Here is a 19,741-nt window from a genome sequence, read left to right on the forward strand (position 1 = left end):
AGATGAGGTGGTGGGGAAGGAAATGTACTCATTTGTAGATAGATACAACCAAGTAAAAATGGTGCTAGAAGATCGGGAGAAAATATCCTTCATCATTGAATGAGGTGTCTTCATGGCGACTACCATGATGTTTGGCCTGAAGAATGCACCAACTACTTTTCAAAGAATGGTGCAAGAGATTTTCTATGATTACCAAATAGACTTCATGAAAGCTTTTGTGGATGATTTAAGTGTATCTGGGGATAAGGCAAAGCACATCTATCATCATTTTAGGCCATGTCTACATAGATGCAGATATACAAGGCTCAAGCTAAATCCAGCCAAGTGTGCCTTTGTAGTAAAATCAGGAACTCTGTTGGGACACATAGTGTCAGCCCAAGGATTGACCATAGATCCTGCTAAAGCAGAGGCCATATCCAGTATGTCCACTCCAGGGAACATCAAGCAAATTGAGAAGCTCCTTGGTAAGGTCAAGTGACATGCTAGATTCTTAAAATACTTAGCACATGTGGCCAACCCACTCTATGAATTTACCAAGAAAGATGCAAAGCATGAATGGAACCCGGAGTTCCAAGGGCTGAAGAGGATGGTGTCAATTGCACCAGTGGGTGAGACAACCCTAGATTGGAATGTAGATGCCTCAAACAGAGCACTGGTGCACTAATGCAGGAGAAGCAAGAGGGGTACATGAAACCTATTCAATATATGCAAGCAAATCCCTCACAAGGGAAAAAAGGAACTATAGCACAACAGACCAGGAAGCTCTTATGCTGTGAATAAATTCCAACACTACCGCTTGGGAAACAAATTTGTTTTCCATGTGACCGCCTAGATTGGATTATAGAGAATTGGCCCTAATGGAGTGGACGATTAACTCTCGGTGGATGATTGACTCTCGGTGGATACAACCCTCTTCACACGGTAGTAGTTGAAGGAGTGGAGGAGAATTGGTATTATGATATGGTGCAATTTCTAGAGGATGGAATATTCCCAGAAAAGTACATTGCTGACAGAAAGAAGAGGATTGCCTTGAGTAAAAATTTCACCATGATTTTCAGACAGCTGTACAAAAGAGGCATAGACCAGATCCTGCTCAAGTGTGTCCCAGATCATGAGCAGCAGAGCAAGTAGTCTTAAGAGAAGCACACTGTAGCATTAAAAGCAGAAGAGGAAAGGAAAAATCAACTAGAGGAGAGATAGACGTAGAAGGCTACTGTAGAAGCAGAAAAGAAAAGAAGTTGGAAGAGGAGAAAAAGGAAAGAGAGGAGGAAGCAGACAAAGAAAAAGAAAAGAGAAGGAGAACAACAAAAAAAGGGACAAGAAGAAGCATAGAAGGGCAAGATGGCTGCAGGGGCGGAACTTTGTATACCACGAGAACTTCGACCTTGGGTGGCTACTCTAACACAAAAAATGTAGGAAGGTCCAAGCCACAGCCCAAAGCTGCCTGAAGAACTAGAGGTGCAACTCCCCACTCAACATCTGAGCATGAACAAAGGGCTGATGACTATGGCGGCCCAGAACATTCTATCTCAGGCCATCACTGCAGTGGAGGATTATGAGTCAAAGGCCCAGAACACAATTCACAAGATGTGTGCCCTGAACCATCAGCAACACTGCCTACTCACAAAAGCTACAAATAAAGCCAAGGATTTGGAGAACAAAGCACAAGTCATGGCTAAGCACATAATTTGGAAATACAGAACAAACTTGCAATGGTGGTGGAGAAGGCCTTGGTCCAAAAAAAGAGCTAAGTGACGGGAATATGAGAACCCTCACCAGTGAGAAAAATATGCTCCAAGCTCAGGTGGCGAGACTCAAGACAAAATTAGTAGAAGCCCAAAAGCCTGCCAAAGTCTGAAGTGACACCATCCAAGGGTTGAAAGAAGAAGTGTTGGAGAGCACTACAACATTGGGCAGTCACCCAGACGGAGGCCCAAGCTTTGAAGAACTAGGAGGAATGGAGATATTGTGCCTTCCACCATTGGATGCCAAAACAACAATAATAAAGACAACAAAGGCGAGACTCAGCAAGGTATAGGACCAAGCTTTAGAAGCCCTGATTGCAATACAAGAATAGATGGCTTGCAAAGCTTAAAAGTTCATCCACAAGCTAGATGAAGATGATGATGCTGACAAGGAGCTCCAACAACAACAGCAACAACAGCCACAAACAGCAACAACAAACATAGCAGCAGGCAGCAACTTGCAAGCCAGGGATCTCCTAGGCCAAGTACTTCCAAAAAAAAGAGAAGAAAGTGGAAAATGAGGAGTAGAGTCATGTGTAAGCCACTCACTGGGAGAAGGAAGCCAAAAAGTTAGTAGAGAGAAGTAAAGAATTACAGTAAGAATCGGAGGATCTAACACCCTCCAAGGAGTATGCAAAAATTCTGAGAGAAGCATATAAAAGTAGAGACGAGGCTAAATCACATGCAGAAGAGTATAAGGAAAAATTAGAGAAGAGCACAAAATTTGAAATGGATATAATTAGAGAACTGAACGCTCTTGAATTGGAAATGCAACACTGTCTGGATGACGAGGATCAGCTTAGAAGAGAAAGGCCCAGACACTGGGAGGCATATAAGACAACCATCCAAAGGCAGATAGAGGAGGCACAACCAATGGTAGAAAAGATGAAAACAAGATTGTAATAGAAACTGGAGTTGAGGGAAGCAAATAAAGAAGTCACAAGGATACAAGTAGAAATCGCCAAGGTAAAAGCTGATGTGGAGGTTGGCATAGAAACCACAAAGATGCTGCCGGTCAGCGTGCTAAGAAAGGAGTGAGGGGAGCTACTAATTGAAGTTCAGAAACTACAAGACACCAACCAAGCCCTAAACAAAGAAAATTAGCGCTTGAAAAAGATAGCTTAGTCAACCGCTTCAGCCTCCATGGGCTAGCATAGATAACCCATTTTTTGAAGCCTCGCATGTGATGTTCTCAAGAGTAATAAAAGAGTTACCACAGTACTTTCAAAATACAGATAGAATAAGGTCTATATTAATCAGGAAACCCCTTCGTTTGGAACATCCATGCTCTCAATTCCTATTCTCTCCGGAGGGGAGGAAGATGCTCCCACCGAACCACCAAGCAGTGGCAATGTTTAGAAGTGGAGCATTGGGGACCCAGATGGAGAAAAGACACAAAGCCCACCTCCAAAACATCCATCGGAATACAAAGAGGCTGCACAAGTCAAGTGGAGGCAATGGCAGAAAAGAAAATTATAGGCAAGACCCCACTGCGACCTACAAACTCCGCAGACCGACAGCAAGGGTCTTGGGTGTTTAGCAAAGCAAGCAACAAAATTAAAGCGGTTGCAGAAGCATGCCACATACTCTGACAATGCATGCCACATAGTCTGACAATGTATACATCCCACACTGCATCCCCTAGAAATGTTTGTGAATTTTAAGGAAAAATTTGTCAAGGAAGTGGGTTCCCGGGGCGCAGAAGCTCCTAGCATCGGGCATGCTAGGTGTTGCACCCAGTAGCTCAGTGTGGTAGAGCAATCAGTCTGATCAATCTGACCACCTTTCCACGTCGTGAGCACCACCTTGGTACTGCACGTGTGAAGATGGTGGGCTGTAACCACCACCGAAGTATAGCGAGAGAGAGAGCCCAAAAAAAGATAATATTTTTGGATGCTTGCTTGATGAGAAAGTTGAGCTCCGCTGGCTTCTTGTGTTTGATACAAAAAATGGATGTTCATTGGCAAACTCATTTGCTTAAAAAAATTCACTCGCTCTCAAAGATGCTTCTTGCTCGGTTTTGATCACTTGGAGTGTGTTAATCCTCTAAGAGAAAGTACTCTCCTACTATAACATACAAAGGTCAATTCATAGTGTGAACTCGACTATGTTTGTGCATCCCTTAATGAGGATTTTGTAATCACTTTGGGCCCATCAACAATAACAAATTGGAATTTAGTAGATGGGGCCTAGAATTATCTACTCATGGAGCTTGGGACCTTTATTGACATCCAAGACAAGCCACTCTTTGGGCCTAGAATTATCTACTGTGAAACTTGGGACCTTTATTGAGGTCTAAGACAAGCCGCTCTTTGCTTGGCCATTGCTTCTTGCACACCTCCTCAAGGACGAGGAAGATGAGCTGGAAGAACTGACATGTTGCCACCATTATACAAGGTCAAGAAGCTTAGTGTAATAGAGATCATTAAAGTTCTTCATTTGGAGCTGCATCTCTATGGTGGTGAGAGGTGTGGATCCTCAATATGTGGGAAGTTATAGACATGTCCTATTCCTTACATGCGCAAGAACATGCACTAAGACCACTTGCTTTTGATTGGCATGAGCCTCTAGGTGCAACCACATTTTCATGATCACAAAGGAGATAGGACATGCACCACTCGAGTGGGACTCCTATGTGACCGTGACTAGGTAGTCCCTGGGATCAATAAAGTGCCAACCTCCTCTAGTGTCGTGCTTCCACTAGGAAAATAGATGATAGATATGTTGATTCACCGTATGGATTTTGGAAATGTCAAAGCATGTATCAAGATTATTATGAAAGTTGCCTTGGAATGCGAGACCACATACAACAGGTAGGTATAAGACTTATTGTTCATGGTTAAGCAAGGATACCCCTGGGTCCTTCCCATCATCTTCACTAGCTTCTTCTAGAGTAGTTGGTGGTGGTGGGGCCTCATTCCGGCCCTACATGGAATGATTTGATGATGGGGCCTAATGAATACAATTGATGAGGTGGTTGAGTTAGGGGAGAAACTCTAGGCTTAGGGGTTGAACTGATGATGGGGCCTAATGGATGCAATTGATGAGGTGAGGGAGGGAGAGAGAGAGAGAGAGAGAGAGAGAGAGAGAGAGAGAGAGAGAGAGAGAGAGAGAGAGAGAGAGAGAGAGAGAGAGAGAGGAGTGTAAGCGCCAATTGAAGATTGTAGAAGAGTGTATTTTCAATCTTGTGTTGAGTAGTTTCTCAGTTGTGAACTTGTACAGGTTCTGGAAGTAATACAAGAACAATGTTTCTCTCTTCTTCATCTCTATGTAATTTCTACAATGTGTTGGAAAGGAATGCTATAATGCTATCTTGAGAAACATGTTGTGTACTTGAAAGAGAGAGAGAGAGTGAGTGTGTTATGTGGTGGAGTGCGAGTAGAGCATGTGTGTGAGAAGTTATAAGGCCAAGCGGCATTCTGAGTGTCCCCATGACCACACTATAGTTGGTGTTCAAATGTAGAAGCTTTGGCAGGTGGCTACATGTCTCCCATAGCATTTCTTGACTGGTCCATTACCCCAGACTGCTATCTTGCCATTCTGCTATAAGAGGGAAAATAATGAGAAACTATGTGGTAGCCTTGAAGTCTCGCACCAGGCTCTTCTCCTTGCTTTTCGTTTGCTTCTCCTTTTTGGAAGTACTTAGACTAGGAGATCCTTGGCCTGTAGGTTGTTGTTGTTGCTGCTGTTGCTATTCCTGTTGTTGTTATTGTTGTGTTTGCTATTGCTATTGTGGTGGCTAATGTTGTTGATGTTGTTGTTGCTCCTTGTCAGCATCATCAGATTCATGCATGTCATGGATGACCTTTTGAGCTTGACAAGCCATCTATTCTTGTATTGCAATCAGAGATTCTAAGGCTTGGTCCCATACCTTGCTGAGTCTGGCCTTGTTGTCTTTATAATTATTGTTTTGGCATCCAACGGAAGGCACAATATCTCTTCTTTCTCCTGGTTCTTCAAGACAGACCTCCATCTCGGTGACTGCCGACGCTATAGTGCTCTCCCGCAATTCTTCTTTCATCCAGTGGATGGTGTCACCCCAGACTTTGTCAGGATTTTGGGCTTCTACTAACTCCACCACCCTGAGTCTCTCCACTAGAGCCTGGAGCATATTTTTCTCGCTGGTGAGGGTTCTGATCTTCCCTTCACTCAGCTCCTTTTGCTAGATCAAGGCCTTCTCTGCCGTGGAAAATTTGTTTTGCATCTCCACATTATGCTGAGCCATGATTTGTGCTTTGTTCTCCAAATCCTTGGCTTTTTTTGTAGCTTTTGTGAGCAAGCCGTATTGCTGATGGTTCACAGGGTACACATTATGTGAATAGTGTTTCGAGCCTTTGACTCATAATCCTCCACTACAATGATGGCATGAGAAAGAATATTCTAGGCCACAGTTCATTAGCCCTTTTCTCATGCTCATCTATCGAGTGGGGAGTTTCACCTCTAGTTCATTAGCCCTTTTCTCATGCTCATCTATCGAGTGGGGAGTTTCACCTCTAGTTCTATGGGAAGCTTTGGGCTGTGGCTCAAACCTTCTTGCATTCTTTTTCTGTTGTTCTCCTTCTTTTTTCTTTTTCTCTTCCTCCTCTTTTCGTCTCTTCTCTTCTTCCTCCTTTTCCCTTTTCTCTTCTTCCAGCTTCTTTTTCTTTTCTGCTTTTGCACAGCTTCTTGCTTCTGTCTTTCCTTTAGTTTCCTTTTCCTTTCCTCTTTTTCTTTCTATTTCTTTACTTCTTCCATGTCTGGCAATAGGTCTTCATCCACTCTTTGCTTTCTCTTTTTCCTAGCCTTCTAGGCTATTTTCTGCCATTCTTCTTCATCATCATCGACATCATCTTCGAACAAACTGAAAGTCATTTTGGTGGTCTTCGAGGATCCTTTGGCTTCATGGTGTGATCATCCCACATTGAGTTCTCTGGACTTGAGATATATGGACCTGGAAGCCTGTGCAATTGTCATTAAAGTGTGCATGCATCACCATTGATTGTTTTTCTTTGGCCCATGTGGCTACTTGTTTTGCTAGATTTTCCTTGTAGAGGGTCGCCCAATTTATCTTCTCTCCTGCTTCTACTACTTTGAGCAGCCTGTAATTCTTGTTTGGCATGTCCTCCAACTTTCCCATGAACATTACATTTTGCAAGAAGAAGACAAATTGCTCTCTTCGGCGGGTCTCATCTGCCACATCCTTCACCTAGTGCATGTTGCTTGTCTTCAGGATTTCTTCCTCTGTCCTGGGTTTTATGTTTGTGTCCATTGCACCATCCATTGGCAACCCTAGCACGTGGTGCACTGCGAGCTCCGAAATCTTTATGGGTCCTTCCCCTCCACATGCATAGTGTTCGTTCAAGAAACTGATAATCAACTTAGCCCCATCCTTGGGGTCCTCCAGGTCTTCCCACCGGCAATCTAGCAGCTTTGCAAAGCCACACTTCTTCACCCACTCTTGGTGTTCCTTCTTCTTGATGTTGGGGACCAACATCGGCATGCAGAGGCTTCTCTCTAGCCTTTTGGTTGGCCTTTGTGTCTTGTTTATCTTTGGCATGGTTCTATCTTCAGAGAGAGCGCTATGAATTAGTGAGAAATCTGGGAGCAAGCAAGTTTTGAGAATGTGCATGTTTTGACTCCTTGTGCTCTTTTTTACGATGCTTTTTTCTCTTTCCCTCCTTTCGTAGGGTGTTGTCATTTTTGGCTTCTCGATTTTTGATGTGACTTGACCATTGATTCGTATCATTCCCGTAGTCTTGGCTTAAAGGCATTAAACTTTGCTTGCTGCCTCCTCGCATTACTGTTGCATGTGGAGTTTTAAGGATATTGTGATAGTTGTCCTCCATGCAGTCACTTATGTTGATATTGTGGCCAGTTGCATTGCTGACATGGATCTGGTTGGCGTACACTTGGTTGTTCGCTTCTTTGCTGACCTGGCCTTGTTTGGTTTGTAAAATTGTGATCTTTTGCGGACTGGACAACCTTGCGGACTCCTTCCGCGACTTTGTTGCTTTCTGGGTTTTTCGCGTTAATTTCCACTAGTGAGATCATGCCACAGCAGACACTTGGTCCTCTACTTGTTCTTCTTCTGTGTGACTACCACCGGTTGGCCCATGTGTTTTCTCATCCTGAAGCCGTTCACTATTTTGGGACAAAGTATGCCATCCAAGACTTTGACGTTTTGACTTACCGGGTTTTTTAAACCATGAATGGGCCTATCCACCGGATCTTAAATTTTCTAGGGTGAGATCCTAACCTAGAGTTGTAGACCAATACTAGATCTCCTTGTTTGAAAATTTTGTGCTTGAGATGCCTGTCAATCCAGGCTTCCTTCTCTGCTGCAATATCTCCGCCTATAGAGAATTGAGTTACTTTTCCTCCTCTAAAGCTAAGAGCTCTTGTATTCTATGCTCTTGGGATTCCTCCATTGGTGGCTTCTCTTGGACGGCAACTCTTAGACTAGGCACCACAAATTCCATGGGCATTACAACCTCCAGCCCGTATACCAGCTTGAATGGTGTTTGCCGCATTGAGACTTTGTATGACATGCGGAATGCCCATAAGGTGGCATCTAGCTTTTGGTCCCAATAATTTTTGTTGGCATTTATGATCTTTTTGAGAATTTTGGTCAGAACCTTGTTGGTGGATTCCGCCTGGCCATTATTGCACTACGGGCAATAGGTTGAGGACTTCTTGTGATTGATAAGGTATCCTGGGTAAGTGCATACAGTGGGTTGGCCACATGTGCCAAATATTTTAATAATCTAGCATGCCACACTTGACCTTACCAAGGAACCTCTCAAGTTGCTTGATGTTCACTAGAGTGGACATACTGGGATATGGCCTCTGCTTTGGCAAGATCTATGGCCACTATGTGCCCCAACAGAGTTCTTGATTTTACTATAAATGTACACTTGGCTAGATTTAGCTTGAGCCTTTTATCGTTGCGTCTTTGTAAGCATAGCCTCATATGATAAATGTGCTTTTCCTTATCCCCAGATACACTGAAATCATCCACAAAGGCTTTCATGAAGTTTGTCAGGTAATCATAGAAAATCTCTTGCACCATTCTTTGAAAAGTAGCTGGTGCATTCTTTAGGCCAAACATCATGACAGTCGCCCCATGAAGACACCCCACTCAGTGATGAAATCTGTTTTCTCCCTATCTTCTAGCACCATTTTTACAGGGTTGTACCCAATGAATCCATCCAAAAATGAGTGCATTTTCTTCCCAACCACCTCATCTAGCAAGGGGTCTAGGAGCGAAAGTGGGAAGGGGTCCGAGGTAGTTGTGGCATTTAGCTTACGGTAATCCACACAGATCTTGATCTTCATGTTCTTTTTGGGCACTAACACAATTGGGGATATCCAAGAAGCTTTCTTCACTGGCAAAATGAATCCTACTCTTAGTAGCCTGTCAATTTCTTCTTTGACCTGCTTGGCGTAGTTAGGGTTCATTCTATGTACTTTGTTGTCTGACTCATATGGCTCCTTCCCTTAAATTGATGTTGTACTAAAAGAATTTGGGGTCAATTTCCTACATGTCCTCATATGACCAAGCAAAAACATCTTGGTACTCAAGGATACTAGCTCTTTCTTGAATTCTTCTTCCAATTCTAGACTAATCTTCATTAGCTTTTCTTCTTTTTCATTTCCCACATTTACCTCTTGTAGTTTGTCTGGGCTTACTTTTGTGTCATTTCCCTTATGGTTTTCTTTTTGCTTTTGTACTCGATCACCACTGATTTCTTGCATTTCTACCTCTTGATCTAGATTCCGGGCCCATTGAACCTCTTCCGAGGCTTTCTCCTGCATGGTCTTTCTTATTTTGGTTCTCCTTGAGCCCTTTGGTTTTGTGGAATTTGATTCTTTTTCCTTTACTTCTTTGGTTGTTACTTTCTCTTTCCCATCCTTTGTTTCTGCATAGTGGCCCATTACTTCATCTACATGTAACATGTACAAGGGCACCAAGTTGGGATGTTCACGGAGTATTTTGTCCTCTTCATCATCAAAGCCTTCTGACATATTGAATGTTTCCACATGAATTGGCCTTTGGGTAGGTTTTGTTGATCCCCTTACTCCAGAAAGGTCGACATGGACTTTCCGCTTTCCATTTCTGATGGAGATTTTGTTTTTTTCCTAGTCCTGCTTCACTTTGCCGCCTTCCTAATAACACCTGGTAGGACCTGGTGTGGTTTTTACTGATTATGACCACTAGGTTGACCTGAAGTCTACTTGCTTGACTTTTATAAGGACATTTTGAACAATTCCCTTAGGAACCATCATTCTATTATCTACCATTCTTATGTTGAATGGAATGGGTTCCCATTTGAGACCCAATCCTATTGCAGTTTCCTATGTAATGACATTTACTCTAGATTGAACATCCGATACTGCAACATTGATGAGTACATTGTTGAGTTGCATTGTGACTTTGGCCACTTCATCATCTTTGGAAACTAGGGGTTCCTTAGCTTGCATTCTCGAGTTTCTTCTTCTTCAAAGTTTTTCAATTCTTTACTCAATCCTTCAATGCTTGCCATCAAGATTTTAGCCTTGAATCTTGGACACAAATCTAGCACTTGCCTCAATAGGACCTATATGTCTAGCAACATTGATACTACATTGGTTTGCAACCAATCAACATCCTTCTTGCTTTCTGGGCCAAGCTTCTTTCATTGTTGAGCTCTGCTTGCATCTTGTGCAGATTTCTGCTTGCCTCTGGTAGATCTACGACATGACTTTGCTTGAGCTATTATCCTTCTACTTACCTCAAGCCTTCTTTCTATTTCCTTTGTGGATTTAATCCTCACCTTCTCTTGCTGATCCCAGTCCATAGTGGCCTTCTTACAGGCTTTGGGTGAGTCAAGATTATCCACCGGAGTTATCAATATACCATATTCATTAGCTTTAGCCCTTGTGACTGCCAAGATATCTTAAACCTTTGTCAGCATGTCATTTGGCTGCATCATGTTAGCGCTTAGAGGATTTTCTTTAAGTTGCATAAATTCCGCGTGTCTTTCCTCATCATGTTTTTTCTTCATGGCACATTCCGCCTTGGTGTGCCTAGGCTGTTGGCAATAGTAGCATGTGAAGGTGGTAGATCCACCAGCATGTCCTTGGCTTCTTCTTCCTAAGTAATTTCTGCGACCTCTGCTCCCATACCTTCCTATTCCTGGGGGTCTTCTTTCCGCTCCTTCCATGATGATGCTATTCACCATGGGAGCTCTAATTTTCATGTTGCACAGATATAAGCTTGAAGCAAAAGCTTTGAAATGTATCTTTGTGGGGTATATCAATGAGAGAAAATAATATCGGCTGTATGTTCTGTCTAGTCAGAAGATGATTTCATCCAGAGATGTCTTTGATGGCATCTCAACCCATGCTCTCCCGTCGGCTTACAGCCATCCATTGTGATGCCCCGGATGTGTTTGATACATTGTTGCCTTTGTTTGGTGTTGGTGCTAACTCCTCTGAGCCCGCCTTGGCTTCGACTCAGCCACCTGCTATTGTAGCCCATTAGTAGATTCAACAATTCAACAATATCCCTATTACTCTGGATCAACAACCCTTTAATCCGGATGCATTGGGTGATGCATTAATTGAAGAGGATGCAACTATTTGTGATTCTCAATAGATTCCACATTGGCTCCGAGCTACTTTGCGTGAGAGAAAGCTACTTGAACCTTTGCCAAGTAGGACATGAGCTGCCTCTAGAAATGCATCTCATTTTGTAGGGACAACCCTTGTCGCTCTAGCACACCACTTTCTCACTTTGATGCCTTGGAGGATGACAATTGGGTTTCAGCCATGCATTTGGAATCGGATTCCATTGCCAAAAACGATACATGGGAGTTATGTGATCTGCTTCTACTGGCAACCGTGCTATAGGCACCAAGTGGGTGTTTAACCTGAAACAAAAGCTTGATGGCTCTGTTGATAGGTATAAGGCTCAATTAGTCACCAAGGGCTATGTCCACCACCACAGGGAAGGAATTGACTATGATTGCACCTATATCACATATGACGACCATTCAGACTCTAGTTGCATTGGCCGCGCATAAAGGTTGGAACCTGCGCATTAGTTGGATGTCAAAACTGCATTTTTGAATGGTGATCTCCAGGAAGAGGTTTATGTCACACAACCTCTTGGCTTTATTTAGCAAGGTGCAAAGCATATGGTATACAGATTGCGCAAAGTACTATATGGCCTTAAATAGGATCCTCGTGCTTGGTATCAGAAGATATATGCATACTTGCTCTCTTGCCTGTTTTAGAATAGCCCAACTGAAAGCACTCTTTATGTCCGCAAACAAAGGGATCATCTCCTTATCCTCAATCTTTATGTGGACGATCTGCTGATGACAGGCCTTGACGAGGGGCACATTGCAGCTTTCATTGTTGACCTGCAGAATACATTTGACATTTCAAACATGGGTCTTCTGCATTATTATTTGGGTATTGAGTTTGTTCCAAACTTAGGGGGGCATCATGTTTTCTCAAGGAAGATATATTCAACAGCTCTTGGAATGCTTTCAAATGACATATAGCAAACATGTTTCTACTCTTGTGGAACCTGGTCTCCAACTACCAATTGAGGACTCTTTTGAGCCCTTTCATGTAGCCACCTCTATCAACAATTGAGGACTCTTTTGAGCCCTTTGATGTAGCCACCTCTATCAACAAGCTGTTGAATGCTTATATATATGTGTAATACCCGTCTAGATGTTTAGTATGCATGTTCAGTATGCAGTGTCATAATTGAGCAGGTTTATGGATTATCCCAACCCTCAACATCAGCAACAAGCAGTGAAGCATGTCTTCCGCTACCTTCAAGGAACTCAGCACTATGCATTGTTTTACAACAATGCATCTTCTTTATGCTTGTCTGCCTACTGACTATGACTAGGCAGGATGTTTCGACATGAGAGTGTCAACCAGTGGATATTTGTTTCCTTCTTGGCAACTCATGCATCTCATGGCTTAGCAAGAAGCAGGCAGTAGGCACGTCCAATTGTGAAGGTGAATACAATGCAGCATTCATAGCCACTGTGGAGTGTGTTTGGCTCCGTTGTCTTTGGCTGATCTTGGTATCAAATGGTAGTCTACTACCACCCTTTACATTGATAGTTAGAGTGCATTAGCAGTTGCATAGAATCCAGTTTTACATGCATGGACGGAGCACATTAAGGTGCATTATTACTATGTCAGGGAACGGCTCTATGCTGGAGAGATAGCCTTGACCTACGTGCTGACATAGGCCAATGTGGCAGATGGATTTACCAAGCCCCTTTCTAGGGAGAAGTTTGAAGCTTTCCGACAAGCTATGAACTTATTACCTTTACCACCACGATAGTTTGCTACACCCTATATCTGTCCACACCATTCACTTCAAGGGGATTTGTTAGCCTTTTGCCTTCGAGAAGTTCACATGTGAACTGAGCTGATCACGAGTACTTTTTATTACGTGCTAGTAGGGGTTTTTTCTCGTGAGAACACACCCTTAGTGTGTTAGCCACCACATCAGCACTAATCCTAGGGCTACTAGAGTTGTACTCCACTCACTCATTATCTCATTCGAGACATCCAACTATTGCCATCGTCTCTATCGGTCTTTGAGCTCACATGAGTGTTTTGTCTGTGAGTCTGTGTAGAGCATCTTCTTTCATATCCAATAGTGTTGTCCTAATGCATTGAAGATCCATTTTAATATAAACAAAGGTGGGCATCACATGGCAATGAATTCATGCATTATGACCTTGTGCAAATGTGTGTAACCATTTTGGTTTGAAAGAGAAAGAAAAAGAGAAAGCAAGTGTTATTTGAATTGTAACTGTAATATGAATCCTTTGCCAATCAGAAGAGGACATTGCATGCCAATCAGAAGAGGACATTGCAGTGAATGTGTTAAGACTACATGAATATAGGTACGAAAAACTTTTAATGCAAACTAGTGTTATGATTTGAGTCTTTTGTTATCGACCTTTAATTACAAATTTTCAATTACAGGCAATGGTTATTTTGAGGATTGTTTTTCTTTAGCAAGAGACCCTTTAATCTTTTATTTGTCTCATCCATGAATGATTGTCTTAAGCTTCGTAGCTATATTGAAATCTAGTACCAATGTAAAGTCCCTGTCCCTACTGCGCAACGAATTCAGGGCTGCTGCTAGCAGTGGAAGTAGCACTTCTTGCGAGGGACAGGGTCCCTCACTCGGGGCCTCACCCACGGATATCCGGACAAGAGACTAATCCATCGGTTCTTCCAAATCTAAACCCGGAAAAACTTCCCATTGAAAAGATGCAGAGGGGAGAAGAGAGCTTGAGCTCTTATAAGCACACACACACTCACAAAACCCTAAACGAGAACACACAAGGTGAGAGGCTGAAAATCTTCTTCTTCTTCACACAACACTCAACACACCATATACAAAGATAAGAGTACACACAATATGAAAAGATACTCAACCAAATACATACTAGGGTTCTCTATAGTGTGAACCCAACTAAATGAGCTGGTGCTATAACTATGCTAGAATGGCTATCACCACACAGCTCAGTGTCCACCGCCTCACTAGATGAGCTCGATATCTCAACAGTCCCCCTCGAGCTCAACTCCGTCTCATGTACACCAAGTGAAGCCCTGAATCTGCGGAGCTTCTTTGTACCCAATGCTTTGGTGAAGATGTCAGCGACCTGATCTTGTGTGCTGACATAAACAAGGTCAACGTCTCCTGCCAAAACCTTCTCTCTGACAAAATGGTAGTGGATCTCTATATGCTTCGTGCGAGCATGAAAAATTGGGTTCCTGGCCAACTGTATATACTGCTAATGTTGTCACAGAAAATGACAAATGTGCACTCAACTTGCCATTTTGATCCAATGGCACTGAGATAGGCTTACATCCTGTCATACCATACTTGGACAATATGTCCAAGCCATACTGTCCCTGCAGTAATCCAATACCATGTGGTGACCTAATCACCTCAATGCCTAAGAAATATCTGAGCTCCCCCAGATCCTTCATCTCAAACTTCTGTCTAAGCACGATCTTTACATCAAAGATCTCTACATCATGGTCCCCCGTAATGATCAAGTCATCTACATAGATGACAACAAGCACAACCCCTCTATCACTGTGTCTCACATACAGCGAGAAATCTGCATTGGCTACATGAAATCCAACAGTGACAAGATATTCAGAAATCTTGTCAGACCATGCTCTTGGTGCTTGTTTTAAGCCATACAAGGCTTTCTTCAACCTGCAAACATGCTCGGGGTGACTCACATCCTCATAACCAGGTGGCTGCAACATATACACCTCTTCCTGCAAATCCCCATGCAAGAATGCATTCTTTACATCCATCTAATGTAAAGACCATTGCTTTGACGTAGCCACTGTTATCACAACTCTCACTGTTGCCATCTTGGCAACTGGATTGAAAGTTTCCTCATAATCAATGCCATATGTCTGCGCATATCCTTTGGCTACAAATCTAGCCTTGTACCTGCTTATGCTTCCATCACTGTTATGTTTTACTTCGTACACCCACTTGCATCCAATGGCTTTCTTGCCTTCAGGCAATTGCACTAAATCCCAAGTCTCATTTCCATATAGTGCATCCATCTCCTCATTCATAGCTTTCTTCCCAACACATTTCCAACAGTCTCATCAATGCATGTGGGCTCTACAACCTGTATAACTTTTGCCATGTATGCTTAGTGATGTGCCACATAACCATCATAGAGGTAAACCTCTGCACACGATTCTTTACTCTCCCAGATCTTCGCAGCTTTGCATTCATGGCTTCCATAGCCTTCTTTACACTAGGTGTTCTCATAGCTGGTATCCCAAGATCCTCATCAAGGCTCATCTCTGAGCCACTAGACTCTCCATCTCAACACATGAGAATGCCCTGCAGAAATGTCATACTAAGGGGCTCAATCACTTTCTCTTTGCCTTTATGTAATGTACTAATCACATTTGCAGTACTAGTATTATGATGCAGCTTGCCACTCCATGGTTTGTCAACTAAACCACTAGATGAGGACTCTCCTGGTCCACTCAAAGACTACGATTGCTGACTTGCATTCTGTGCAACCACATTTCCACTCACATCAATCCCAACAGTTTCTTTTTCAGCAGCATACCAGCTGCTCATCTCATAAAAAACAACATCCCTGCTTACTTGGTGATATAATTCAATAGTTCTGCTCCCCTCCTGGGTTAACTCTAAGAATTCGTTCATCTTTGTTTCCAAAAAGCCGGGAGGACAGAACCTCGTTCTTAGGTAATTTTTGAGATCATTCCATGTCTAGGTATTCTGATCCAAACGGTTTGTCTCGCAGTGGTTTCTCCATGCCACTCTGGCTATTTTTACTATCTTCAGTCTTGGAAGAGCCATTTTGCTCTTCTCATTGTACCTGGTGACATCGAAGTACTCTTCCATTGCTTCGATCCACTTTTCCACAGTCTCACCCAAGTTTTCTCCTTCACCCTTGAAAGGTCCAGGCTGCGATCTATGAAGAGTTTTACGAATATCCAAGTTAAGCTCTTCCTCGTTGATTTGGGAGTTATCATTTCTACCACGACGACCTCGATCCATGCTCCTATCAATACGAAAATTCTTGTTAAGTCCCTTTATTTATGATTCAAATTTGATTTTAGATTTAATTGATTCTGGGGTTATTTAAATTGGTCAGTTCCTCAGAGAATCATGGGATAAAGATATTCATATAGAACTCATTATCGGATAACAATTCATTCAGAACATCTCATTCATATCTTTAACACAATAATGGTCCATTAGACCGAAATTTCCATCTGAATAATCTTGCATGGGAATTTTAATTATACATATTTTTTTATTTGTCATCCCTTAACTTGATCCACTGGGTCAAGTGTTAACAGTAGCGATTTGCCAGCACAATCCACTAATCTCATAGTGATTTGCTTAAGTCATTATCGTCATTCCAGTTATGAACATCATCACAGGGACTTGTCCCATTCATCCTCATTGAGTTTTGTTCAACTTATTTCATTTCAACCAAAATTCATGAATCATCATTTTTCAATTAGAATCCAAATCAACTCATCAGTTTCTCAACCAGAATTTTAAAATCATATCAACCACATTCGAATTCATCATCTGGATAGCATTTTTGCTTATAATTTCAAGGTCTTAGATTTACTCGTATATACTGCCAGTAAAGAGTTGCAATTATACCCTCGGTATATATGGGTAGTCACGATCCTTGGAATTATAAGGTAAATACCATCATTTCTAGGCCTCAAAAGCAAGTCAGGGATTCCATATAATTGCGATACTTCTATTTGAAGACCCAATTACCAATTTATGAATTTCAGTCTGTATAACAATTTGTATGAATTTTATCACAATTATAACCTTTTACTACTACTTCATAAATTTTTGACATTTTTAGTTTCTTGGTTGATCCACATTAGCCAATTCGCTGTGATACCAGCTGCTGTAAAGTTCCTGTCCACTGCGCAATGAATTCAGGGCCGCTAGCCAACAGAAGTAGACTTCTTGCGCGGGCCAGGGTCCCTTACTTGAGGCATCACCCACAGATATCTGGACAAGAGAGTAATCCATCGGTTCTTCCAAATCCGAACCTGAAAAAACTTTCCATTGCCCGAAAAGCACAGGCGATTTCTCCAAGATAATTTTTCTCTAACGTAGTCAAAAAGTCTTAACTAACTGAACTGATATGACCGAACCCGTAAGTCCCATAGTCAGATCAGGGAAAGATTGCACTTGGATCATAGAGACCAATATTTTTTTCCTCATTGAGAGACACAGCCGTTGATTCTTTTCCATAGAACAATTTTTGTCCAGGATTTACTTCATCTAGCGTACCATAACAAAATTGAGTCTCAATTTAGGGATCCATCAGTCTAGCCTAACCCCATCCAGTCCCATGGGTTAGCCAACCGCCCAACCACTGTAGTGATGGGATCCAATTCAAAATTTGGTTAGTTTTTGTCCCGGGTAGTACCGGGGAAAAAGAGTTCCCAGGCCCCCTAGCCGGATATTCATGCAAACTCAAAACTAGTCACACCACTTACACACCCAATATGAAATTGTCTTTTTCATAGATTCAGTTTGTCTTTAAAACAATCATTTAATGAAATCATAGTCACTGATCATAATCCTCTAAAAATTTTCGGTTGAATTCTAATTTCCAATCATTCCTTCCTCAGAGTACCTATGGCATCATTGGCAACTAGAACGCTCACCACTTGTCCACTCAGGGATCTTTTTGATGGTTCCTAGCTCATAGTACTCGGTAATATTTACATATCAAAATGGAATCTTCGTTGAAGATCAACCAACAGATCTATATAAAAGAACCATGGACTTATCCGTTGAGGACCAGCAAGGTCAATCAACCAAATCCATGCCCAAATTCAAAAAACAACTCTTACTCCTTGTTCTAATATCTTCCACGACGTACGTGTGGGTATCTTCGGTGACCCAGAGCCCGAACACCATATGGTCAGCACCCTCTAGGATCCTTCGCAGATCACCTAGTGCTTCACTCATAGATCGCTTTCTTGGTCCCTCATCCACCGCACTGGAATTCACATCCACATATATTCATGTCACATCACATCACATTCTTTCGCATACACATCCACATCACATTCTTTCGCATACACATCCACATCATATTCTTTTACATACATTCACTCACATCCCATCATTTCATTTACATCTTGATTCACATGACATCACATCTCATGACATCTATTCACCTCACATCTCTTCACCTCTATTCACATCACACATCTCATCACATCTATTCACCTCACATCTCATCACCTCTATTCTCATCACCTCTATTCTCATCACATCTATCCATCCCTTCATTCACATCTATCTGATTCACATCACACATCTCATCACATCTATTTACCTCACATCTCATCACCTCTATTCAAATCACATCTATTCATCTCTTCATTCACATCTATCTGATTCACATCACACATCTCATCACATCTATTTACCTCACATCTCATCACCTCTATTCAAATCACATCTATTCATCTCTTCATTCACATCTATCTGATTCTCATTACACATCTCTTCACATCTATTTAGACATCTATTCACCTCACATCTCTTCACCTCTATTCACATCACACATCTCATCACATCTATTCACCTCACATCTCATCACCTCTATTCTCATCACACCTATCCATCCCTTCATTCACATCTATCCATCCCTTTATTCACATCTATCTGATTCACATCACACATCTCATCACATCTATTTACCTCACATCTCATCACCTCTATTCAAATCACATCTATTCATCTCTTCATTCACATCTATCTGATTCTCATTACACATCTCTTCACATCTATTTACCTCACATCTCATCACCTCTATTCACATCACATCTATTCATCCCTTCATTCACATCTATTTACCTCACGTCTCATCACCTCTATTCACATCAAAACTATTCATTCCTTCATTCATTGAATATTCACTTAATTGATTTCTATATTAATCATAAATTCTGATGAGGAATAAATTAATCATTTATCTGAATATTTCGACTTCGATAGATTTCTTGAATTTTCTCTTTACAAATCGAGTGAATATGAAACGATAGAATTTTTTCTCACACAGTATTTACTTATTTATATATCAAATATTCATGAAAATTAAACATAAAATTAAAGAGAATCTAATTTTGATATAAAAACTCTTTATACATCTATTTATGCATAAAATCAATTTAATAAGAATAACTCTTTTGAAATAAAAAGATTTTCAATATGCATCTTTTTATGCATAGAATTTGAATCTAATGAAAATAACACTTTTATAATAAAAAAATATCCAATATGCATCTTTCTATGCATAGAAATTGAATCTAATGAAAATAACACTTTTATAATAAAAAAAATTTTCAATATGCATCTTTTTATGCATAGAAATTGAATCTAATGAAAATAATACTTTTATAATTAAAAA

At 41.5% G+C, this 19,741-nt stretch overlaps 1 protein-coding gene across 1 annotated transcript in view; it reads left to right on the forward strand.

Moving 5' to 3' along the window:
• The first annotated feature begins 1,506 nt into the window (after positions 1 to 1,506).
• The window catches only part of LOC147614244 (uncharacterized), a 29,282-nt gene continuing 11,047 nt past the window's right edge, over positions 1,507 to 19,741 (forward strand). Inside the window, exon 1 of the mRNA XM_086780495.1 lies at positions 1,507 to 1,715. Within this exon, the coding sequence (XP_086636621.1) occupies positions 1,507 to 1,715 (209 nt within the window). The remainder of the gene's footprint in view (positions 1,716 to 19,741) is intronic.

The sequence above is a fragment of the Cibotium barometz genome, chromosome 42 (assembly GCF_041138505.1).
Source record: "Cibotium barometz isolate CiBa-2024 chromosome 42, ASM4113850v1, whole genome shotgun sequence".
Lineage (NCBI taxonomy): Eukaryota > Viridiplantae > Streptophyta > Polypodiopsida > Cyatheales > Cibotiaceae > Cibotium > Cibotium barometz.